The sequence below is a fragment of the Nipponia nippon genome, unplaced genomic scaffold (assembly GCF_047370975.1).
Source record: "Nipponia nippon isolate SJK-2023a ecotype South Korea unplaced genomic scaffold, ASM4737097v1 scaffold_14, whole genome shotgun sequence".
Classification (NCBI taxonomy): domain Eukaryota; kingdom Metazoa; phylum Chordata; class Aves; order Pelecaniformes; family Threskiornithidae; genus Nipponia; species Nipponia nippon.
Window position 1 is genome coordinate 8,703,158 of NW_028262330.1, and position 24,674 is coordinate 8,727,831.

A 24,674-nucleotide genomic window follows, 5' to 3' on the forward strand; every position below is an offset into this window, starting at 1 on the left:
TCAAATCAGAGTACAAGCTTAGTTGATTACAACAGTATCACTAGGTGCTACTCACTTAACGTTCACAGTTGCATAAAGAATAAGATGTATTGTCATACACTCTTCATTTAATGGGGTCAGATGGCCAAATTGGTATTTATACTGACAGAAGTCCAATTAAAAAAAAAAAAGAAGAGTTCTAACTACTTGAATCCTGGTACAGCTGTCTCTTCCGTTCTCAACGATTTTGTTTTTTCTTCTCCAAAAACATAGTTTAGGTATCTTATGTGGTGAAAAAACAAGCTAAACCAAGTAGATATAGTGCAGGTAAGAAGAGCAAAGTAAACAAAATCGTATGACCCTAGAAACCAGCTAGCATATTACATATGTCATCAAAATGCAGATGTGTATCAAAAGACAGTGTGTCTGAGCCTAAGACTACGCAGTTAGCAGCAGCTGCTTGTCCCAGCCATTGCTATTTTGTTGTTTGCTTTCAGCTCCTATGTCAATGGGAGTTATTTTTCATGGTCACTTTGGCAACAAGAAGCATTTAGTTTTCTAGTGAGTTTGAAATAGAATGGGAAGGGAAAAGTAAATTCAGAAGAACCAAAATACATTCATTTTCTAACTGAAATACAAAACAAAATAAATGAAAATTGTAGAACAAGTGAGCAGGAAAAGAGATTTATAGTTGAGTGTACAACGAGCAGATGAAAAATTAATCCGGAGTTGTCATTAGTGAAGAAACTGGGAACTGTTTTATAGTGAATTCTATACACTGAAAAATATTTGTCAGTCCTTATGCCAAAACACAAAAGCTTAGTAATATTTGGTGGTTACTGGAGGGTGGAAATGTATGTTCTAGAAGAAGTTGCAGGCTCCCAACTTGCTTTCATCCTACATCAGAATAAACAAAATCCAGCTCTTTCAAACGTGTTTATGGAAACTGAATTGCGTGAAAATATCTCTCATCGTACTAAAGCCTAAGCTTTGTTAGGAGTTTTATAGGGGAAGGGGAAGAATAGTTAGTACTCGGATCAGTTAAATGAAATTGGGACTGGCCCTCTTGAGCCTAACTAGGGACTTGATCTCTCACCGTGGTGGTGTAGTAAATAAGTATGAGTGGGAGCAATGTGTGTTACTAAATTTACTTTGTACCTCTTGTGAAGTGTAATAATCTAGCTTGCAACTTGCAGAGACTGGAGAATTAAATGATTCTGCAGTCTCACCTGGGGATAAATAGGCAGCTCAGCACAGTGTACTTTTTCTTTATTTCTTCCCTAGAATGATTGTGTGCAACCAAGTGATGAAATATATTCTGGATAAGATAGACAAAGAAGAAAAACAGGCAGCTAAGAAACGAAAGCGAGAAGAGAGTGTGGAACAGAAGCGTAGTAAACAGAATGCTACTAAGCTCTCAGCTCTGCTTTTCAAGCATAAAGAACAGCTGAAAGCTGAAATATTGAAAAAAAGAGCACTTCTGGACAAAGATCTACAAATTGAAGTGCAGGTAAGGACAGTTATTCTCAAAGACTAATTTGGTTTTAAGCTGGGGAGAGAACATTTCTGTGTTAATCTTTATCTCTTTGCTCAGTGAGATTGTAAGGAAACATACAGGAAGAAGTTCTGGTTGTGGATGCATGGATCTCTGCGAAGCTAGTATATGTCCTTTTTATGCTTCTTGTTTTTCATCTGAAGTGAAATTCCCTTGTTTCCTGAAACAGGTTCTGATAAATTACAGCCAATGGGTCATAGTAGGCCAAGAGTGTTATCCCTTAATGTCATATGAGCTATACATTAAGCACGTTTTAAAATTTGCATATTTAAATGGATTTAATTATTTTCTTTTGGCATGGGGATTTATGTCTAGATTTTAATCCTGTCCTGGAATAATCATATGAAGTGCCTCCCTCTCTATTTATTCATTTAATATACTTCAGGAGGAGCTAAAGAAAGACTTGACTAAAATTAAGAAAGAAAAAGAAAAAGCCCAGGCAGCTGCTGCAGCAGCCGCAGCCGCAGCTGCTGCGGCCGCAGCTGCAGCCGCTGCACCACCGCCACCACCACCGCCACTGCCATCACCACCGCCACAGCAACATGCAGCCAGCGTCACCTCCTCCTCCTCCACCACAGTCCCAATGCCAGTATCCTCCCAGAAGAGAAAGCGAGATGAGGAGAAAGATTCGTCAGCTTCCAAGTCCAAGAAAAAGAAAATGATTTCTACTACCTCAAAGGAAACAAAGAAGGACACAAAGCTTTACTGCATCTGTAAAACGCCTTATGATGAGTCTAAGTGAGTAGTGAATGCCCTAGCCTTTTACTGTGTGTTCTTAGCTTTAGCTGTAGTATTTAGCTGTTAGTGCAAGGTAGTTCTAGAATTGGAGATAGAGTATCAGGTGTTATTGCAGTGATCACTGAGGTATAAAGAATAAAGTCTCTGTTTTCCACTAGCAGTTACAAAACTATTAACATACTTGATTTATACTATTAATATACGTGGTATATATTTTTACTTGTTTGCATGTTTCCATTGTATGACCTTTCTGTCTCACATGCACATACTCTTTTTTCTTTTTTTCCTCCGCTCTGTTGTTCTTTCTTTTGCCGTTTTGCCTCTGCCTCGGAAGCAAGTGACAACTTGGTTTGAGCAATTTCTTGTGAACAAGTAGCTGATGTTCTTTAGAAATAGCTTTGGTACCGTCTTCCAATAAATGACTTTTTTTTGTAAGCAATAGCCAGTAAAGGGGGTTGCAAGTTTCTGGACTGCAGTTCACTTTGGACAATGTTTCAGGTAGAAATGGTTTCCATGTGTTACAATTTACATCCCAGGGTTGATAAAAAATGAATATGTAAGCATTTGACAAAGTGAAAACTGCAGTTCTCTGTAGTTTGATTCTGACTGTGAATGAGGTAAAATATTTACGCTATGTACAAAGTTTGTGAAGAAATTTAGTAAGTGGTGGAGTGGAAGATTGGATTGCAGGGGGATAGTGTTACCGTTCCTGCTTAAGCTAGAAGTGACTAACATCAGTAGTTAGTAATGGTTAACATCTGATAGCTGCGTAGAGATGTACACAAAATAAATTTGACTTCAGGCCAATTCCAAGTGAGTATGTATCTGCTCAACAAGTGACAATACCAAGCAGTATTAATTGGTACCATTTGGTGATGGTTTAAATGCTGGTAACAGAAAGAAACCATAGAACTGGAATAGTGCTTTCACTCCGGTAATGGTTCTTCATTTCAAATTTTGGGCCAGGACTAGAGGATTTCCTGAGGTTCCTTATAGCCTTTTTTTTTGTTTTTTTTTAAATGAAGTTGAGGTCTTTGGGGCTTTTTCACCTTGGCTGTCCGGTAGGTCTGACCATTACATCAGTGTGGGAAATTGGACTGTTCTCTGTGCTGCCATCGCTGTAGAAATAGCAGATAGATGCCCTGGTTGTTAATTCACTGTTATTTCTCAGGGATGTCACCTATCTCGCTTGAAGAACATTGTGTTAGGCTTTCTGTCATCCAGTAAACTTAGGAGGATACCCTGTTCTCGTTTTGTTGTGATACCAAGCAAAGGCCCTGTGTATTACTGCTTCTGTTGTTAGCAAGACAGTTAAAACTGTTGCAAAAATAAGATGAGATGAACAAGTTCTGTGAGCAAAAGGATTTGCTTGTCAGACTAACTCTTTCTGTTGACTCCAGTGGGCATTTGAGTAAGCTGATGAAAAATGTGGTCATAGAGTGAGTTTTGGTAGCCTGAATCGAGAACTGTGCTTAAATGCACAGAATAAAACTTCAAGAAAATGAAATGTTAATAACTTAGTAGTATCCTTAGCAATATGGTGCAGTTCTGCTGCTGTGCTTTTTGTGAATTCTAAATTTTATGTTCTTAGAAATGACTGTACTGCTGAACTACGTTATCCTTTCACTCTTTGGAAAGGGATTAGTCAAGTTTTAAAACAGTTTTCTGGTAAACATTTTCTTTATTTTCATATATATATATATATATATATAGGCATCAGATACTCCTCTGTGCTGGTGTCTCTTTTCTACTTCAGAAAAGATAGATGTGCTGCTTGAAAAGCTAATTTGTGGTATATTATGAATACCCTATGCATTTTTTAGCATGTAGTAAATCCTCAAAAGTCTTCCTGTGTTGTTTATTTTATTGCAAATCTCTCATGTTTAGTTCTCATTTGTGATACTCCAGGGTTGTAGGGATTTGCTTATATTGTTTTCGAGGATGGTCAGTAAGGGTATCCTTCTAAGATTCCTACTTACATTGCAACTTAGTTGTTAAAGCATAATGTGACGCCTGTTCTGTATTCTAGTGGCAAGGTTTAGCATCTACACCTAGTCATAAATGGGCTTCCAGATTACCAGGAGCAAACAGACACAGTCCCTCTTGGGAAGAGGACACAGGCCAAAGCGCTGTTGATAGTTGTCAGGAGGAGCTATCCATCTATCCATTCTTTATGGAAGGTTGGGCTGTGTAATTTTTTTTTTTTTTTTTTTTTTTTTGTCTGACTGAAAATTAAGCGAAAAGGCAGAATCTGAGTATCTGGGACGTATGCAGAGGCCCAAGAAATTAGAGATGCTTGTTTTGTGGAGCATGTGCTAGCTACTGGCCTGTTGCTAGTGTGTAGTGTCCAGTGGTGGTGCTTGCAGCCTGACAGACCAGGGTGGCAGGAATTCCTACAGCAGCACCTGGCAGGGGGTCTCCAAAATCTAGGAAGATGGAGGTTCTGAGTCAGCTTGCTTTTGCTTAGGCAGAGAGAACGGATGTGTAACTTTGCCCATCTGGTTGATTGTCACTAGTCATAGGTATGTTTTGAGGTATCCATACACAAAATGTCAAACATCCTTGCATAATATTTTACAGTTTTGTCACATCATTCTGTGCAAGGTCCCATTCACATGATTCTGTACCTGATTCCCTTCACTTTGTGTCATACCATATCTGGTTCCGTCACACAGCCGTGTCTGAGAGTAGACATTATAGAGTCTGAAGAATGGTCCACATTCCAATTCATTGTAATTTTGAGTAGTTTAATATCTGGTTTTCAGTGCCCTCCCCCCCCCCCCCAAAAAAAAAATAAAATTAAAATTATGACAACCATGTCCTGACCCCATTTTCTTTCGTATCATGTTATACCAATATGTATTCTACACATGGCTGGTATGCATGTTCTTTGTAGTATACTTGTAACTCCTAGTTGGTGTTTGCGCTTTGCTTTTGTTTTTTAAATTAACTGAGACCTACATTTTCAAATCTTAAGGAAATGTTTCAGTGGCTTTTGAGCTACGGTTTTGAAAATGTAAATCTTTTTCTTTGGCCTTGTCTTTTTGTGCCTTTTACAGTTTTTCACACACACATTGGAGACGTACATTTTTAGCCCAGTTTTGTCGAAGTCTGGTTACATATTGATGTGCATTTTAATGAACTGTCAATTTAAAATTGACCCAAGTGACCTTACTGACAGTATAGCTGCAGCATGAGATGTTAGTGCGTAAGGATAGCATCCTAGGAAGCAGGGAAACTGAGACAGAAAATCGAAGAAAGTAAGGCAGCAAGAAAGTGCATCAGAGAGAAATGCAGGGAAAAGTGCCATGCCATTTGAAATGACAATTACATTGTCATTTTCATTGTGAATACTTTTAGGTTCTATATTGGCTGTGATCTTTGTACTAACTGGTATCATGGAGAATGTGTTGGCATCACAGAAAAGGAGGCTAAGAAAATGGATGTGTACATCTGTAATGATTGTAAACGGGCACAAGAGGGCAGCAGTGAGGAATTGTACTGTATCTGCAGAACACCTTATGATGAGTCACAGTGAGTTCTGATAAGAACCTCTTATTTAATGTCTAGGTAGCAAACTGCTCTGACTGTGGTTACCTGTTCCTTACAAAGAAAAAAGAAGTTATTCTGCATATGTTGTATTCATTTGTAATACAAATTGCTTTTCAGTAATTGTCTTCCTCTCAAAAATGTTTCTATACGGTAAATGTTTAGGAAAAGTAAAGTTTTCAGGGTGATCAAAATGTGTTGGGGTTTTGTTTTTTTTAAAAAAGTACTTTAAATTGGGATTGGTTTGGTGTTTGTTTTTTTTTTTTCTTTTTTTAATAAGGGATGGTTAGAAAGGTTAAAAGACAAATGTAGTATTTAGTGGATTTTTTTGTGCTTTAATTTGATCTGGATAGAAAGCATAATTTTAGTATGGGGTATATGGTTGGTTTCTTTTACCGTAAGGCTTTGTGTCATAGAATACCCTTCTGTATTCAACTACAAGACTGAAGCTTCCATATGAAAAATGTTTGTACGGAGTGAAACAAGAGCCCTAGTTGTAGTCCAGTTTGCGCAAAAAGTATCTTGAATTGTTTTGGAAGACTGGTTGGGTGAGACTTCTGGCATTACGCTGTTCCTTTCAACTCTAAAGCAGAGGAATGATTTTTGAAATCTTGATTGCTTGAAGGTGCCTAGTATAAAATTTAGGAACTAATTTTGAAATGGTTCATAATTTAGCCTGTTTGTAAATACAAAAGCAGTTTGAATAGTGTAATTAGAATTTTTCAGTCTGAAATATCACGTTACACTGTTGTATTTAATCATGCCAAGTATCTGCTTATGTGCAGGGGATTGCAGGTTTATGTATTTAAAAGTAACTTTCAAATTAAATAGATCAAGTCACTAACATTTTTTTTGGATCTTGCAGATTTTACATTGGCTGCGATCGATGTCAGAACTGGTATCATGGGCGCTGTGTTGGCATTTTACAAAGTGAGGCAGATCTCATTGATGAATATGTGTGTCCACAATGTCAGTCCACAGAAGATGCCATGACTGTACTCAGTCCACTAACTGATAAAGATTATGAAGGCTTAAGAAGAGTACTACGTTCCTTACAGGTGAGAATAAGGATTGCAGCAAAGTGGAGCGCTTTACTCGATAGGGCATATCTAGTGAGTCTTGGAGTAGGTTTTGATTTCTCTTCTAGTAGTTTTGAGACTTTACAAAAAGGAGATAGCAAAGCTTTTTTTTGTGAGAAGTGCCACTGCGTCAGCTGCAAACTGGATTGACATTATTGTACTAAGGAATATTTACAATAATTCGTATATCACTGCTTCTGAGTTAGTGAAACTAAACAATCTCTTCAGTGGAAGGCTTTTAAAGGAAGCAGGTTTACTTAGAATACCAAAAGGCCGAGTGGTAGCCTAACTGCAGAGGATGCAGACGGTGCAGTGTTCTGTTCTCAGATTAGTTTTCTATGATTTCTGATCTACGCTTCTGTACTTCAATCTCGGAGTTATTAGATTGCAATAGTGTTCTCACAGAAAGTCGTTATCAGCATGTAAATGATGGCATCCTGATAATAAGAATTACACCACTCTCTGTTACAGTATATTTCTGGTTTATCTGTCACTCCCAAATATGCCGTTTCTGCTACAACTGTGAAGAATTCTTAAGAATTTTGGTGAAATAATTGTGTGGTAACAAATCCTCAAAGGGTAATATTTTGCATTGTCCTACATTTTGCAGACATTTATGAAAACGAATTAATTTTAGAGTACTTGAAAGTGAAAACAGTGGCCGATTTCTAGATGTGAAATGCCAAGCACGCTCAGTGAATTCATTACATACTTTTCTGTGCAGCCTGTTTAGCACAGTATCCTGTTAGGTCTGAATTTCACTTTGTTTCCTGTTTTGAAGACCACCTACTGCGTCGTTGACATTGAGCTTTAAAACTTTAGCCAGTCATCAGATGAGAACTAGTTACCTTTTCATATAATGCTGCACTTCTTCCTTAAATTCAACTCTAGACCCCAACAGATAAAAGTATAATGAAAATATTTAGCTAGTAAGTAGTGCTAATTTAACTTAATTGTTTTTGTAATTATATCTTGCTTTCCTGACAGGCTCACAAGATGGCATGGCCATTCCTAGAACCAGTAGATCCCAATGATGCACCAGATTATTATGGTGTTATTAAAGAACCAATGGGTAAGTGTTTCTGAGCAATAGCGTGAGCGAGTGGATTTGGGTTTTTTGAATATCAAATTAATTACCTGCTGACCATTTCCATCCGGGGATCTTAAAGATATGTTTTGCAGCATACACAGTTTTTGCAGTTAGGCAGACAAAACAATGTGATTTCTCGTTGATATATTTGGAAGTTCATGAAGGTTAATATATCTGCTTCTAAGCTGACTCCTTAGCTGTAAATACTGTCAGTCTAATGTATAAAATGTGAAATTCAGTGCAGCAGTAGGATAGAGCTCTTACTTTATTTCAAGAGGACAATTCTGCTATGTTTTGCATGGCTTGGGTTTTTTCTTTGTGCATCAGTTCCTCCTACAGAGCGTGGAGTATGTACTCTAGAGTTTGAGGAGGAAGTGGTGCTAATACAGTTAAATGTGACATGCTATTAAGATGGAGTTTAAAGTTCTCTTCGTCTGACTTTGATACCAAATTTTGTATTATATGTAATTTGTCTTTAAAGCTGTGGGAACAAGACTTGTTTCACATGTTGTGTATGTGGGAGAAGGTGGAAGAGGAGATGCTAGATAAACACTTGAATGTGAAACCTCTGGGGAAAATCTACCTCCTGCCAGAAATGGTGTTGCTAAATGTTACTCCTTTCCTTCCAGTTATTGACCAATACCTTTTCCTATGTCTAAATGAGAGCTGGTGTATTATTTGAGCTTTCCCACCTACTCCTTACTGATCCTGGCAACAGGGAAGTTAAATTTAGTATCTTGGCAAAATTGTAGTATGTTGACTGAAAATAATATTTTGCTTAGAAATTGTGTCCTTTTCTGTTCCAAAGTTTTGGATTGTGCTGTTATGAAAATGCTAAACAACAACTATTCCATAATTGATGGGTTAGGTTAAAGTTTATAAGGAAAGCTCAAATAATAATATAATGAAGCATATGAAGATTGAATGAAGTAAACAAAAGTGCATTTAGCCCTTTCTGACTTAACTAGCAGGAAAATACACTTGTAAGTATACAATAGATGGGAAATACACTAGGTGATCCAGCCCCATCTACGTTTGTTTTCACACATCCTGGCGCTACTGGCATATCAAGATAAGCACTTTAAGGGCATTTTGCAAGGGCAGGTCATCATTTTTCCAGCTGAAAGTGCCACTAATCATTTAGACAGTGATATTTATAATTGGCAGTTCTCATTCCTCTCCCTCTTTTTAATTTATATTTGCATTAAAATAGGACAACTACTGCTCTACTTCACCATTCCGGTCTCATTGATGTGTCTAGTCAGTAAGAATGAGAGCAGTAGCATTTTGCATGATCCTACACTTGAATTTCTTTCATCTGTGCCATGTGGCAATGTGCATACGCCCGTGAAAATTGATAATTCATTCAAAGCAAGTCATGAATTCAAATAAAAAATAATCAGAAGGTTTAGGTAGCTGTTACATGTACACATATGACTCCTGGTCTCAGGGAGGGCTGTAAAGAAAATAAAGTACAAGTAACTGAATCCAGATTGTCTGACATTTTTTTTCCTTAATTTCTTCAGAAAAAGAAAATAAGTTCCTGCAAAGACCCAAGTTTTCCAGGGTCATTTTGATACTTGCATTTTAATTTAGCTGCGCACAACATACTTACGCATACATGTTTATTCTGAAGGAGACCTACCGGTGTCACCACCTCACAACCAGCATTCCTGGAAAAGCAACTACCCTAGATAGGCTTTGTTTCCCACATCAGACAATGTGAACTTCTGCTGAGGATGAAAATGTCTCATTTTAATAATCTTTGGTTTCTTTAAAGACCTTGCCACCATGGAAGAAAGAATACTGAAACGTTACTACAAAAAGGTCACGGAGTTTGTGGCAGATATGACCAAAATTTTTGATAACTGTCGTTACTACAATCCAAGTGACTCCCCTTTTTACCAATGTGCAGAAGTTCTTGAATCATTCTTTGTACAGAAACTAAAAGGATTTAAGGCAAGCAGGTAAGCTAAAGTGTTCCTAATCATAGATGTTCTGTTGTCCCCTAAAATCTCCTTAATGCTTTTATAAGCTTACCTTGCATTCATACAGGGATTTGCCTCTCCATGCGCTTTCCTGGACAACTGCTTTTCTTTTAAAGGGGAGAAAAGAACCTGTTCTATAATAGCCAGCTACCATTTGCTGCCAAAGTTAAGGCTTAACTATGATTTTGTAATGTTTGTTCAAAATAAGTTGTTAGATGCAAATTTGGGCAGTATCATAAATGTAGAAAATGTGAATGACACTTTAAGTCATTGCTGCAGAAAACTTCTCGAGAATCATTTCTGATCAGGACAGATACTGTGTTGTTCTGAGTTCTGCTAATGTGCTACTGCGCCATAAATACTTTCCAGATGCTAAAAAGAGACAATCCTTCCATCAAGCTTAGAATCCAGTGAAAGAAATTGAAATACTTTAGTTTTTACTACCTTCTCTCACTTTTTATAACTTAACATATTTGAAAAAGAGGGAATAAGTAAGGTTTAAAGTAGGACCTGGAAAACTAAACACAATTCAAAATTTACTATTTAAAATTAAACTTCCTTTTTTAATGTTTTTCTGTAGAAGGATCGATGTAGAGTATTTTCCTAACATAGAAATCCCTGAAAAAGAACATGCAGCTCTACTACAAATTTTTCTATTGCGTGCCAATTCCGTCTAGTAGCACGTACACGGGAGTTGTATGGCACTAGGCAAAGTATCATGCGGTGTTTCCTACAGCTGTTCCTAAACCCAGCTTACTCAAAACACTAATGGAGAATATGGATTTCTGCTGTATCACTGCTGTATTCCAACATAAGCCAACTGTAACTGCGTTACAAACGTTGGATGCCTTTCAGCATTACTCAGAAACGGTATATGTGTAGTAGTTAGCTTTGTCCATCTGACCGTAACAGTCAAAACTGGAACAGGCTGCTAGTCTAAGTTATGAATGCAGGATTATATCCGTTTGTAATTAAATAGAAAGCTTCACTTCATATCCATCGTCGTGGAGGCTGTCTGATTTTCTATATGCAACGAGGGTAGGATGGATAAGAAGGGATGAGATCAAATGAATTAGTCCAGCATTTTTCTTTCCAGTTTAATACTGGATTAATGATTTTTATCAGGTAGTTTTCAGCTCATGTTTCCGTCATCTCTAGCTGGTTACCCAGCATTCACTGCTTGCACACTGATTTCATTACTGCATCTTATTTGTTATTGTTTTTCATTTATACCATCCGTGTTCTTTCTTTTCTTGCAGATTGTGATATCTTTAGTCTGAACTTTTTAACTGGAATCAGAACTGGATGTTGGGGTCCCTTTCTTTTATTGTACAATTCGATGACATTAAACTGCCCTAAAAATCCAGATCACTTGTCTAAAAAGTAAATGTTGTTGGGCTTTTGGTTTTTGTTACCGGCAGTCATGCTGGTACACGTAACTGTATTAACAAAAAAAATTATCCCATTCCTCGAATACTGTATTGAGAAAAATGAAAAATTCATCTTGGAAACCATGTATTTTATTGTTTTATTTTCAGTCACTAATAAAACTGTGAATGTCAAAGAGGAGTTTTGCTGAACTCTGATTAGCAAAAATGTTATTTTAACATGCCTGTTCAGTTTTTTCTATTAAGTTAATCCAAAGACGACTTGAATAAATTTAAGCAAAGTATACCTTATTATAAAGATTCACAATTAAAAGTGTCTTTTTGCTTTCCTTCGATGGACTACTATTATGTAAACATGAGAGTAAAACTGATTTCAGGCATTTTGGAATATTCCAGTGGCACACTGCATTTTACAAGTACTGCAATATTTGTATACTGCCGGAGGAAACGCGCTTAAAATTCAGAGAGAATTATTTTCAGTGTTCTTTTTTCTGAAGGGGGAAAAAAAGAAATGGAAGCAACATGGTGGTAATTCCCTCATTGTGATTTACCCTTGGCAACACCTTGCAGCAACTGTCTTCTCCAAAATGAAGGGTGCTTAATTCTTCACTTTCTTCTGTATTCTGCAGGTCCCATAACAACAAACTGCAGTCTACAGCTTCTTAGAGTTCAGCGTGTTATCCTAACACACGAGCAAGAATCTGGTTGTCTGAAAATTTTTAATTAAGAAGCCAGATGTTTTTAGTCAGGTTATCCTGACAAGACTTGATGTAAACTGCGTTTTTATTGGTCACAACAGTCAAATTATATTCTTGGCTTATTTTGTCCAAAGGACAAAGAAATAAAAATCAGCAGCACCACTTTCTTGTCAAGATCAAATTGTTGTACTATTGTGGCAGAAGCAGGAAAACTTTGTTTTGTTGAAGGAGAGAGAGAAAGAGAGCAAGAAAAAAAGATACAGTAAATGGGGTCACGTTTAACTCCATGGAAATGCCACGTCTGTTCTTCAGTGAAGAAGCTGGTTTAAAGTCCACACAGAAAACTTTGACTGTATTTATTTATTGTTGCAAAAAAGACGCTTTTTTATTGCTGCCCTCATTTGTCAGCTAATTATTTTTTCTTATAAAATCCAGCCCCGGTTACATGTAATCCATTCTGTATCTTAACATGATTCCTGTAGGTAAAAGTACAAGAAGACCTCTAGATGTCTTTTCTTTCTATGAAAGGAGCTGCTATGTACACATGTGCACACACACAGGACTGGGAATCAACAATGAGTTTATCATTCATGGTAGATAAAAACAATTAAGCTTGCATAAAATTTGGGCTAAGTGGTCATGGACTACAGACTCTGTTGCCTTGAATATAACAGTACAATTAGTCATTTACTCTGCACCAGACTGAAATGAGTAAAATCTATTTGAAGGTATCTTGTTTGTAAACATTTGTCAGATTCTAATTTTTTTCTTTTGTATTAAAATTCAAAATATGGATGTATATGAAACAAAATAAATGGAGATCATTGTTCTCCCCACAGATGTAGGTGTCTTTGAGTGTGCGCTAATATGTTTGTAACGCTTTGGGGATCTGTTCAGATATTTCAAGTAATAGGCGGGGAAGTGGCCAGGGAGATCTGATGGCATTTTGCTCCAAAGGGAGCGTTTACTACGTTTCATTCTTAAGCAGCTGTTACCCTTCATAACATTTCTACAGTGGTGCCAAAATTACTGTAACAGACAACATGGTAGGAAGCGTTTTGTGAAATGTCACTGCCCACCGCCGAATTAAGTGATACTTTGCCAGGTACTCTAGGAATGCCAAGTACCACGCGTAACGATAGCTTTGAAGGCGTCCCGGACTGCTTCGTTGTTTCCTGCGCGAGGAGTGCTCCTCTGAGGGAGAAATTGAAGTCGCAGGAAGATGCCAGTTGCCGATGACGTTGCTGTTTCTCTCCGATCTATCACTTTCACACTGCGTGTATCAATGACTTGCTCCTATTACCTGCCTATAGTTAGTCAGCCATGGTTTGTATGCGGCTCTTCGACCACTGACTAGCTTTTGCACTAATTCACGGTTAACTTCTGTTCTGCAGCGATCTGGGATTTACCTGATTTATGGATAAGCTCCTTTTGGGTTTAACCTCACACCTTGCTATGCAAGAACCTCTTCTGTTATTTTTCTTAAAATGATGTTGCTACTGACCACACTTTCTTACACTCACAGGCTCAGGTGTACAGGTTCTTCTGGGATAATTTTATCTAATAAAAACCCGTGGTTTTTTGTACATACAAATGTTGTCATTTAACCTATATGTGAAAATTAAAAATAATTGTTCAATGTGAAAACAATAATCCATTAATGCTTCTTAAAGAGTAGCAGCTGCATTTCGGCTATGTTGTCCTTTGACGTTTAAAAAAAAATGCTGCATATTGTATGCATTGTGGTTTTAATGCAAAAAGGAAAAATCTCAACTTTTAACAGCATTTGAACATACCCTGCATCTCATCGAAACTTCACAGTATTTCTGTACTATTTATTCATATATAAATATATATATGACATCATTTAAAACTTTCCTACCTGTAGGCAATAGATTGCTATGTTTTTAACAAATTGTGGCAAACTGAAGAGTACTTTTTTGTACCTTATAGGACACATCATCCTAGACAAATAAAGTAACGTGTTTGACATTGATTTGGTGGTGTTTCTAATGAAACATTTGATAACGTTATCACATACAGGTCTTGGCTTTGCCAGATTATGTGTAATTGCCAGTGAATCAGGTTGATTAGGGACATAATCCATACATGCAGTTTAATCTTGCCGAGAGCCCTTTTTAGTGTTTCCAATCGCCGTTGAGTAGGTTGAGGAACTTTTCTCGATTGATTTGTGGTGATCTCTTATAGTTACGTGGTGTTGCTGAAAATACATCACTCGTAACTAATACCCACCTTCCTTAAAAGCAGGGTAAGTTCATAAGATCTGTGATCTCTGCTCAGTCATCCTCTTCTTTGTATTTTTATCAATTATTGCAATATTTGTTTCAAAACAGTCATATATTGTAACACGGATTTTGATAACGTGCACTATACCAGCTTGATTTTGTCTCCTCAAAGAAATTTGAAGCTATTATCCTTGGTCTAGATGGAGTTTGTGTAAAAGTTAATGGGGATTTAAAGTGGAATAAAAAGTTGGGCTTACCCAGAAGCCTCGAGTAAAGCTCTGGAAAGACGGGAAGGCAACAATATTCCTGTACTCCTGGATTTCAGTGTATTGGCTGCAGAATTTTTGTGCTTGTCCTGCTGGGGAAAAAATTAACTGCAAGGTATCAAAATTACCGTGGCAGCTATTGCATGTAAGTGCCATCTTCTTTTCAGTGTGGTTAATGCTGTGAGGTTTTTGTAATAGCGAGTGCAAGGTTGTGGAAATCCACTTGATCTAGGAATTATTTTTTCCTTCGGTATGTTAGTTAGCATGTGAGAAGCCTGGTAAAAAGTGAGAAGAGTAGGTAGGCTCCTGCTCCAGCTGCATTCCAGTTGGGCTGTGAAATAGCGGCTTGTTGCTCAGCTGCTGCGATAACAGTTTAAGGAGTGACCGTCCACGCAAGAAAGGAAAGGTAAGGTGACGTCGTAATGCAAAAAGAGAACATGGAATAAATTGCTCTTCAGGCTTGCTTGTAGAGCAGTAGCTGTATCGGGGAGCGGTGCAGACGTGTGCCGGTTACTCGCATTTCACTCGGGCTTGGGACGTCATTAGCGCTGTGTACTATTATTCATCTCTTCCGAGAGACAATCAAAATGAGATACAGCCATGGATATTATTTTTGTACGCATGCTTTGCCTGTTTTAGGTTACGATAATGTCTTGGGGGCGGGGAAGGGTGCTTAATTGCTGCTCTGGGCAAAGGGATGACTAGGACTTGCTGGTCAGTCCCTGGACTTCGGTTGAAAATAGAAACAAAGCAACTTGAGAAGCACACGTAACCCTTCCTCCTGCCTTCCCCTGGCCCCCCCAGTCTGCTCCAGTGCTTTGATTCATTGCCAGGAACAGTCGTTCTGCCAAATCAAAAGCCCCCTCAAAGTCTCTCGGGAAAATTCCATCTATATGTGCTGCGCTCCACGCGAAATCTTTCGTGTAACAAAAGTGAGACAGTATATTTTTTAGATAGACACAGGCTGCGAGTAAATTTCTGTCCTATAGTAGCAGCTTCTGGGTCCCAAAATGTACGGTGTTTGCTCTCGGGATTCGGCTCCTATTCCGTATCAATGGATGCTTCATACGGTGTGACCTGGCGCCCGCTGCTCCGTAGCTTTTCAGTGACGCGAGCTCAAGCTGCAGACACGTATGCCAGGTAGAGCGGTGTTACAACTGCCTTCACTTCAGAGCAGAAAACGCTTACAGAAGCCACTGTGTCCTGTTCCAGGTCACATCGTATGTATCGCTGTGTATTTTTTTAACTAGACTGCATTTTCCTTTTTTTTAATAGAAATGGATATCTTAAAATCCCCAGCCGGCTCGTCAAACGAGGAGATGCCATAGTTTAATATTGTTACATGATCTTTTGGGATCTTTCAGAACCCAGGAAGCAGTGAACCCGGTACCCAATGGACATTTTAGTAGCTTCTTTTAAAGACTTAAGATCGGTGAATACTGACTCTTGGAACAGCCAAGATTATGATCCCCTTTGTGGAGGTTTCGTAGGTTCTTGCATCCCACCATGCTGCAGGTACTAAAAGATTGTATCTTTGATTGAAAAAATAACGTTACTGATGTGCAAGTACAAACTTGGTGATATTTCTCATGGGAAAATGACATTCAGTACAGTTTCAGGACTGAACTTTGAAGGAGCTGACAGTGTAACCAGGCATCCCAAATGCGCGTGCAAGTGCGTGCTTAGTTTGCATTCCTTGGCATAACTTGTGCCGCTGTTTGTAAGCCTAATTGGGCATTTGTGTTGTGCGGTTACTTGATTTGCTTTCAGTTAGTGTATTCATATGCTCAAATAATTGCAGAGCTCTTTTTGTGTGCTTCATGTGAAAGTCCAGCTCTGAAGAACGATGTAATTTTTAAAAGTAATACGGACGTGTTTGAGGATACCAAAACAATACAAATGATTCTTCGTTTTGTTGCTTTCTTCTGAATCGAATGTCTGTAATAATCTACGCAGAATTGTGTGAAACCACAGTGGACATCATCTATAGCTAAAGCTATGGCATCATCTAACGTTCGTTCAGGGTTAAGTGTTTGAAAGTGCGGTTATTTCTTGCGTACCTAGAACAATGCCTCCAGAGTTTTACTGTACAATTACTACAGACGGTTACAGGTGCATTACAGCAGGGGAGGTGATGATAACCTCGGGCTCTGAAAACAGCTGGAGCAAATTCCTGGCCAGTTAATGCTCCCTAGACTGACTTTTGTGCTAAGCTTCACAGTGCGCAGGCAGCTGGTCAAAACATTCCGTTAGTGTTTGCTGAAGCACAAAAGCAAGTGTCCTATCACAACCAGTTTCAGAGGTGAGGTGAACTCCCTCCCGCTGCTGTTAACCGTGGCCAGGTTTATTCTGGTAAGTGAAATCTGCTGCTGCCCGTGTCCTGCGCGGAGGTTACCGGAGCCTTAGCTGCATTTAGTGTGAGCCGCTTGCACTTTGCCGTTCCTCTTCCTGTTGAATCTCTTCACGTAGCTGCTGCTGCTTCGAAGCAAGCCGTCCCCTGGCCTCAGGCGCCCTCGCAGGAACTCCAGCAGGTTTGCAGGGATCTGTCGTCTCTTGTGGTAGATCCGACCCATCACAATGTATCTGCTGCCTGCAAAACAAACCAGACTTCTGGGCCATGAAGAAAGCATGGATTCCTTCGCTGCGCTCGCTCAAAGGGCAACAGGTTTATGAACAGGTGGGAAGTTGCACCCTGCAGAAATACATCCTGAATGGGTGGCTTAGTACAGCGGCACCCTGCGCTTCAGTGGGACTTTGTGGGTTGTGCTTGCATGGAAATAATGATTTACTGTCTTGTATTGCAATTAGAAGCTTTTGCTATTTGAGAAACTTGCATTTAGAAGGAAAACTGGACTACTTACAAAGACATAACTGAAGCTCCTGTTTAAATTTTTTTGGCAATCCTGAAAACTCTTGCAATCATTTTGAAACCGGATAAAGTTAAGAAAGGACTACGCTGCTACCCAACTTCTTCACGCAGTTGGTTCTCTTCTGAAAATTTAGAGAAACCGGGGGGGTAAAAGCCCTCTAGATTAACAGTAAATACTTTTTTTTTTTCCCCAAAATATCACAACCCAGGATAAGCCTATTAAACTAGGGCAGACGAAAATTGCACTGCACGCAGGAGGAATAGTGGAATGGATTTAGCTGGAATTATTTACCAAGTTTAAAGTCCGGACATGGTTTACTGCAGTTTAAAGTATCCACAACTAGAATGTGAACTCGAAAGAAGAAGCCATCAGGAGTAATATACAGGCGACTCATCTTGTATAATCCATCGCTGTTTACCAAAAGCGTAATCAAGTGGACTCCATTCCCCAGTCTTTCCATGTTATAAACAATTCCGTTCACTGCTGTTTGGAGGGAGGGAGGGGAAAAAAAAAAAGCATCAGATTACACATCTTGGTGGCAACTCAGGGTATATGTGAAGGCTCTCATTTAAAATGCTGTAAAGTAAGCGTCAGCAGAAATTCTTTGGCTCAGTAGTGGGCAGTCTTGAAAGTAGGAGTTGCTTCAAATAACCTCATTTGATGAGGTCATCACCTTAGTTTTTGCTGAGTTACTAACCTTACGCTTTACAGGGCTGAGATGTTTCTTAGTGAAGTTCATAACGTTTCCAAAGAAAGCAATGGTTTAGTACTGTTTTCCATCCTGATATATAAAAAGCGGACATATTTACTTATCAAAGTAAAATTTTCAAATTTAAAACTTCACAATGAAGTCGAAAGCCAACGTGCTAATAAAATGCTTCAGCTTTGGAAAGGAAAGGCCCTCGTCATACCAAGAGGCACGGGCACCAAGTAGGCAGTGTTGTAGGCTCAGTCACTTCATGCTCTCCACCCAGTTCCTGGTTTTGACAAGTGCTGAGCTGACTACAGGAATCGGAAAACAACGAACGTGTTAGGCAGGTAAGGCACACAGGACTTCTGTAACTGGCGTTACACCTGCCTCACTGAGTGACACCTTTGATTCAGTCATTTATTCTTTAACCTGCACTGTCAATGTAAAGAAATGAAAAGCGCTCTCTGGTGACTGCAATGGAACCTTGCCTGATGTGTTGCTCAGACTGTCTTTTTCCTACCGGTCTTTTTCAGTTTAAGAAATTAACATTAAAGGCTGAAATACACAAAGGTCGGGTCGCTATAAGGCCTGCGTTTGACAGGAATGCATGAGAGTGGTAAAAAATAAAGAATATAGCATTTGTAGAAAGCACTTCCTGACTTCTCCATTTAGAGAAAACAGATGTCTCGTAACGTGTTTATGTTCTACAAATGGAAACATCTGTTACCACTAGGCATGTATTTTCCTTATCTCTTAAAATACTGTGAGAAAAAGCTGGTATCTCACAACTTTGTAAGTGCAAGGCAAGATTTCAGTCAGAAAATGCTTGCTCTTAAACAGTCAGTACCCAAATGCCAGGCTGGTTTCTACCATCTTTAGCTACATCAGCTTGGACACAAGGACTAAAGACACTGAGTCCTAAGGAACTTCAGGGAGAATCCTCTATACAGAGGATCACAGTTTTATTTTTGTTTGGTTCTCCATTTTATTTTCATTTGAAACTGTAGCCCCCAAAATCACAAATTCACTCTAAAGAGTAAGAGGTAAGTAACACAGCTACAATGTTTAACCTTAGACTATCTAAAACAAGGGGTCTTTTCCATTCCGTTGACCAGCAGCAAGAATATTGTCTTCGTCCCAGGAGTGAGAAGTAGAGGAAACCGAAAAAAGAGCAGTACTAGCCCAAGGCAGGGAACGGGTAATGTCAGACTTGGTACCGTTTGTCATAGCAGGTTTATAAAGAGCTGTGATGGGTCCTTTTAGTGTACTTAGTAATCATTTAACATACTCGGTGAAACAGTATCTTAAAAGCAGAAGTGAAATGTCAGCAACAGGCGAACAAAGGCGGCGCCTGCTTTGTCCATGTGGTTCAAGGAGGACACAACTCACCGAATTCACTCGCGCAGTAGGCCTCCACCTCGTCTCTCTCTCTCCTGCACTCGGTCAGACATGCCTTCTCCTTATCACCATCTAGAACAAGCGCACAGACTGAGGGACAGCAATGGGCGTTTGGGGGATATTTCATCCTTTGGAAAGCTCAGGATATCCCTTGCCAGAGCAGTCTATCCCCTTACCTTTCTTCAGCGCGCTGAAGTCGTACGGCAAGCTGGACGACTGCCGGTTGGTGACCCAGGAGGGTTTGGTGACCTTTCTCACGGGATCAGTATGTTTATAGGGGATTATTTTGCCTGGTCGGTTGAAGTGATCCAGTGTGTTAGGATCATCTGCCTCCACTGCTCCAGAGTCTGGAAAAGGATGAGCCTCCACTAAGGATGTCCTCTTTCGCGAGGAAGATGGTGCGTGATGGAAGTGAGCCGACACGCTGTTGGCAGCCTCAGCCAGCCGTCTGTCCGCATGCTTTCTGTTCGCATGATTGAAGTCAAAGGAGGCAGCAGAAGGCCCCTCGGTCGGGCTCTCCAGAGGCAGGGCCCCTCCGTACTGCGAGAGGTGTTTCCTCAGCCCCGTGCTGTTTTCTAGAGAAGGCTTAGTGCGTTTCTTTTTGTCCGATGAGAGGGAGATGATTTCAGGAGGTTTTGGCCACTGCAGGTCGGCGGGAGGCAGAAGCCAGCGTTCCGTGTGATTCTCTCTGGCACTGCTGGTGCCCCAGGCTGGCGGTTTGACCTGGCCAGGGGCAGCGTCCGCTGAACTATAAGCATCTTTGCTGAGAGTCTGACTGGGTTTCTCGGCATAGGGCAGGGAGCCTGCATACAAAAAAAGGAGAGCGAGCGCGAATTAGCATGTTAATTTTTTTATTCCACGTGCTTCTGAATGGGAGCAGCTTTGAGGCTCTAGGCTGTAAGTGAGGCCTTCAACAATATGACAATATAACTGATAAATAGTTCAACCGATGAAATATAGCAGAGTTCCTCATTCTTCTGTACTCAAACAGGGAAGGCCCAGCACAGAGAATGCAGCTGTGTGAGCAAAACACAGGAGATTTGCATTTTTACTTTATTATTGTTGCAAATTAAAAACATGACTTATAAACAAACCCTTTTCTCAAAAGCCTGAATCTCCAGGGAACATCTGAGGAAACAAGGTTCACATTGCCATTTGGGATGCTTGTTTAAAAGACCATGACAACAGAACTATTTGGTTTTCCCATCCATGGGATGCCTTATTGACAATGTCATCCGGACTCTTCAGCGGCTTTGGGCTTTGAAAGCTACTGAAAAGATCTTTATCTACAGTTTTGCGTCTCTGACTTTTGCACTACAGAGTTGTATAGTAGTAGTACCATAGTCTGGTAGCTAGGCTATCGCTGCTGAGTAACAATTATTTCAAGGCTTTTCTTAAGTTGAGAGGGCAAAGGTTGAGAAAGAGAGGAAGTGTCTGGGAATCTAGTGAAAAATGGGAAGGCTTAATGACATTGTTCACACAAGCTGGATAGTCACCGAGGCCTTCGTTTATACCTTCATCTTGATCACTTGGACCTCATGAAGCAAAATGACCTTCCGTTTAGCCTGAGAAGAGAGAAATTTCCTCTTGCAGTTCATTTTCCTTTTACTTTAATCCTTCACCGCATGCCTTTAGTTAGCCAGCACAGTTTTAAAACAGTTCACCCACACACAGCCGCTGCCTGGGTGTTCACTGCCTGTGGTTAGCATCGTGTAGGAGGCTGATCCTAACTCCTTATGTGAAAAGAGATATCTGACATACACAGATGAACAACGTCCTGGTTTATCGTCTATAACTGACTCAACTGCTGACCTTGCCACTTCTCCCCCTTTGCTCTCGCCAGCTGCTGTCATGGGAAAGATTCCCTGATATTTGGGCTGGCCACACGTAAAGTCAAAAGAATGTCCATGAAGAACGGGGTGGAAGAAGTCCAAGCTAAAGAAAGCAATAGGCAAGGGTGTGTTGGAGATGTTTCGGTATGAAGCTGGGAACTCTGAACAGGTGTTTTGGCCTTGGTTTTAGAAGTATGCTCTTCTACCAGTTTATCATGCCGCCTTAGTCATGGATTGTAACAAGAAATAGTTCATTTTTCTCTACTGGATCTGTTCAGGACCTTGAGGTTCGTTCTCCTATACCAGCATATTTCTGTCTAGCTCTTGCAACCTAAGAAATACAACTGCAACATAATCAGCTCCTTCCCAATGGAACAGATGTGTATCTTATTTCTGTTCCATCAACGAGGTACTAAAAAAAAAGAAATCCATTTAGGACAGCTTGCTGCAGACACACATGACAGCACAGAGCATGTTGAAATAAATTAGAAATCTGGAGTTTACAGGTGAGGGGAAGGAGGCTAAAAGGGAAAGGTCACACGCAAATAAAAAATCCCATATGCGGAAGCAAGTCAAACTTCAATTGCTGAATGATGGCTAGCAGGATTCATGGCACCGGCTAACTGCCTGCTTTTGGCAGGTGCTCTTAATTCTTTCAAATGCTGACAAATCAAATATTGCAATTTACATTCCCATCCCATAAACAGGTTGAAATGTTTCTCTCTTGAGCCCTTATGTGATTACTGCTACCGCTTGCTGAAAAGACTACAGCTGAAGAGGGCTGCTCAGGCAGGAATTCACGGTAATCTGTTCAGCCTCCCCTGATACCAAAGGCAAATATGCCCCAGCCCCGCTTTGAATGTTAACAGACTTACCGGCCACTGAGCTGGAAGATGATCTAATGACAAAGCAGAGGAGCCAGAACACTTTGGTTGTCATTTTGAAGTAAAGTTTTTGCAGACTCAAAATGAACTGGAGTCTTTTATGCCCTTCCCCCGATTCATGCTAATGAGAGGCAGCCTTAGGGGAAACGGGAATCACTCACTGGACAACCCACTGGAGCAAGACCAAGCTGCTGCCGTCCTCGCCAGCCTCCCACTGCCCCTGCCTAGGAGGAACGCGCACGGACACCCCCCCCTTCCCATATATACGCAAGTCTATACTGCCTGCAGTCACCTGTGTTTCCATGAATAACATAGAGAGGTGTTTGTAGCAACAGATTTTTATTTTAGGAGAGGGTCTTGCTTCCTATGGTGTTTTTTAGAGAAAATCATACAGAACAAATACGGTTTTACTGGACATGGAGAAGTACAACTGACAGATGCTGGATCACACATCACCTCTGCGATTCAGCGTCTGTAAAGGATGTGCATTACAATGAAAGATATTTAGGTATTTTTGGCCACCTCCAGTTATGCAGCTGGTAATCTTTTAGTTTAAGGAACCCTTTCCACTGATTCTTTTCAGACTGAAAAATGTAGTAGCTCCTGTCCAGTCCAAGGGACAGCTCTGCCCACCCCAGATAAAGTTTTATTTTTAAATCTGTATTTGCTAACATGAACTCTGCAAATTTTCACATACCGAGCCAACTCTGATTTGGATTACGGAATTAAGTAGCCTTATTCCTATGTTCCCAACTGAAATGGGTGAGCTTCTTGCTAGACAAGATTTCCATTGTGACAGTTTATTTCACTAGCTGCTACTGGATGTTGTGAAAGTTAGTGAACTGGTTCATGCCTTTAAGGTGCAACTAACAACTTAAAAATACTATAAAAGCTATATCCCAGCTCCTGAAACTCACCCCACAACAGAAAATCTGCCCATCAGTAATGCCTGTGTCATGTGGTCCAGCTACTGCCTACTTTAAACACTGTTTGTTTGGTACTGCCGTAATGACGCAGTTTAATAAAATCCTTAAAAGTACAGGGCTTTATCTCAAGCAGCTATGGGTGAAGATACATTTTCATTAATAATAATTTTCATTAGCCAGAACAGTGTGCAAAATAAATGAAATTTTAACACATCTGTTAGTGTGTTACGTTTCTACTGCAGCATTTATTAATCCTTATTTTCCTTTGTTACTTTAAACATTTTAATTCCACCAGTATCCCAAGATAGCTATTATGGAAACAGGAATTTAAACTAAGGATGAGGCAGAGGCGAGCTCGTACGTTCTTTATCCACCTCATCTCCCGCTCAACCGGCGCGCGTACCTGCCGCAAGTCGCCAGCGCGACCCGCGCGTGCTGCCACGGCCGTGCCGCGGACGGATGGATGCGTGCGTGGGGATGCAGGCGTGAGCGTCCTGCAGACCTTCTGTGCTCCAGGGAGTCGTCTGCTTAAATTAGCTGGGAGTGTAACTCAACCTCTATTGATGTATGACTATGTCTGCATTAAGGAGTTTCTCCAGACGCTTTACCTGGACAGGATCTCGATTAAAAGGCCAGTAGGAGCGTTTGGAGTACTTCTGTCATCGAAGAAGCTACGCCTGTGCCAGCAGCAGCGGAGAGGGGAAAAGCTGTGGGAGCAGCACTGAGGAAAACAGGGACCGACAGCGCAATGGCCACGTCCGAGAGCCCGCACAGAGCTGCGCCGGCAGCGGCTGGCGCTCCGCAGGCTCGGCTTCCCTCGCCTCTTTACCACAACGGCTCGGCAGGACCCACGCTGCGACCGCGGCCGGGCGACGGCCCCCGCGCCCCGGCCACCCGCCCTCAGGCCCGCCCCGGGACGGAGCCCGCAGCGCCTGGAGGCGATCGCCCGCCCCGCGAACCGCCCCCGGCTCCCGGGCCACTCACCGGCCACACATCCGCGGCGGCCACCCGCTCCGGCCGCCTCACGCCTCGTCCTCCTGCCAGAGGCGGGCCCCGGGCGGCGGCGCCCCGCTGCCGCAGGGAAGGAGGGAGACAGCGGCGGCAGCAGGCGGCTCGGCGACGGGCCGCGGTGCCGGCGGGCAGGGGAAACGGCCCGGCGCCCCGCTGACAGGGCGGCGGTTGCGGCTGAGGGAATTTGAGGCCGTGCCCGCGGCCGAGCGAGCTGCTGCCTCGGCGTCGGATCTTCCCTCACCGGCCCCGGCAGCAGCGGGCGGCGCGGCTAAAAGTGTCGGGGGCCGCTATTAGCGCGCTGCTCTGGGGCGGCGGGAGCCGGGCCGCCTCCGCGCGGGATCTACCGCACGGCCACAAAAATGCCTGCGGTACGACCCAGATGGGACTCGAACCCACAATCCCCAGCTCCGGAGGCTGATGCCTTATCCATTAGGCCACTGGGTCACCCGGCAAAAGGTACCAGCGCTGCGCAGTAAGAGCCCCGCC

General features: G+C 41.2%; 2 protein-coding genes and 1 non-coding gene across 18 annotated transcripts in view; 1 reads left to right on the forward strand and 2 right to left on the reverse strand.

Moving 5' to 3' along the window:
- Nucleotides 1-14,060, forward strand: part of BPTF (bromodomain PHD finger transcription factor) — a 59,179-nt gene extending 45,119 nt beyond the window's left edge. For 11 of the 14 annotated variants that reach the window (XM_087751280.1, XM_087751292.1, XM_087751281.1 and 8 more), the window contains 7 exons: nt 1,264-1,489; nt 1,920-2,272; nt 5,633-5,806; nt 6,687-6,879; nt 7,888-7,972; nt 9,771-9,957; nt 11,996-14,060. In XM_087751280.1, the coding sequence (XP_087607406.1) occupies nt 1,264-1,489; nt 1,920-2,272; nt 5,633-5,806; nt 6,687-6,879; nt 7,888-7,972; nt 9,771-9,957; nt 11,996-12,032 (1,255 nt within the window). In that variant the 3' untranslated portion in view covers nt 12,033-14,060. The other 3 variants (XM_087751287.1, XM_009466929.2, XM_087751282.1) reach the window with 2 other exon arrangements.
- Nucleotides 14,061-14,197: 137 nt separating this feature from the next.
- On the reverse strand, nt 14,198-22,339 carry CUNH17orf58 (chromosome unknown C17orf58 homolog). 3 transcript variants are annotated; one of them, XM_009466930.2, is made up of 5 exons: nt 22,243-22,339; nt 19,712-20,338; nt 19,527-19,607; nt 17,738-17,929; nt 14,198-17,166 (listed from the first exon to the last, which is right to left on the reverse strand). In XM_009466930.2, exons 1-5 carry the CDS (start codon nt 22,304-22,306, stop codon nt 16,979-16,981), a joined length of 1,152 nt encoding a protein of 383 aa, XP_009465205.2. In that variant the 5' UTR covers nt 22,307-22,339; the 3' UTR covers nt 14,198-16,978. The 3 variants fall into 3 exon arrangements, with proteins under 3 accessions (XP_009465205.2, XP_087607421.1, XP_087607422.1); XM_087751295.1 differs by having other exon boundaries at nt 17,738-17,926; nt 22,243-22,311; XM_087751296.1 differs by lacking the exon at nt 17,738-17,929 and having other exon boundaries at nt 22,243-22,311.
- A 2,220-nt stretch (nt 22,340-24,559) lies between these two features.
- TRNAR-CCG (transfer RNA arginine (anticodon CCG)) lies at nt 24,560-24,632 on the reverse strand. The gene has a single exon. It is a non-coding gene; the product is annotated as a tRNA-Arg (tRNA).
- Nucleotides 24,633-24,674: the final 42 nt, after the last annotated feature.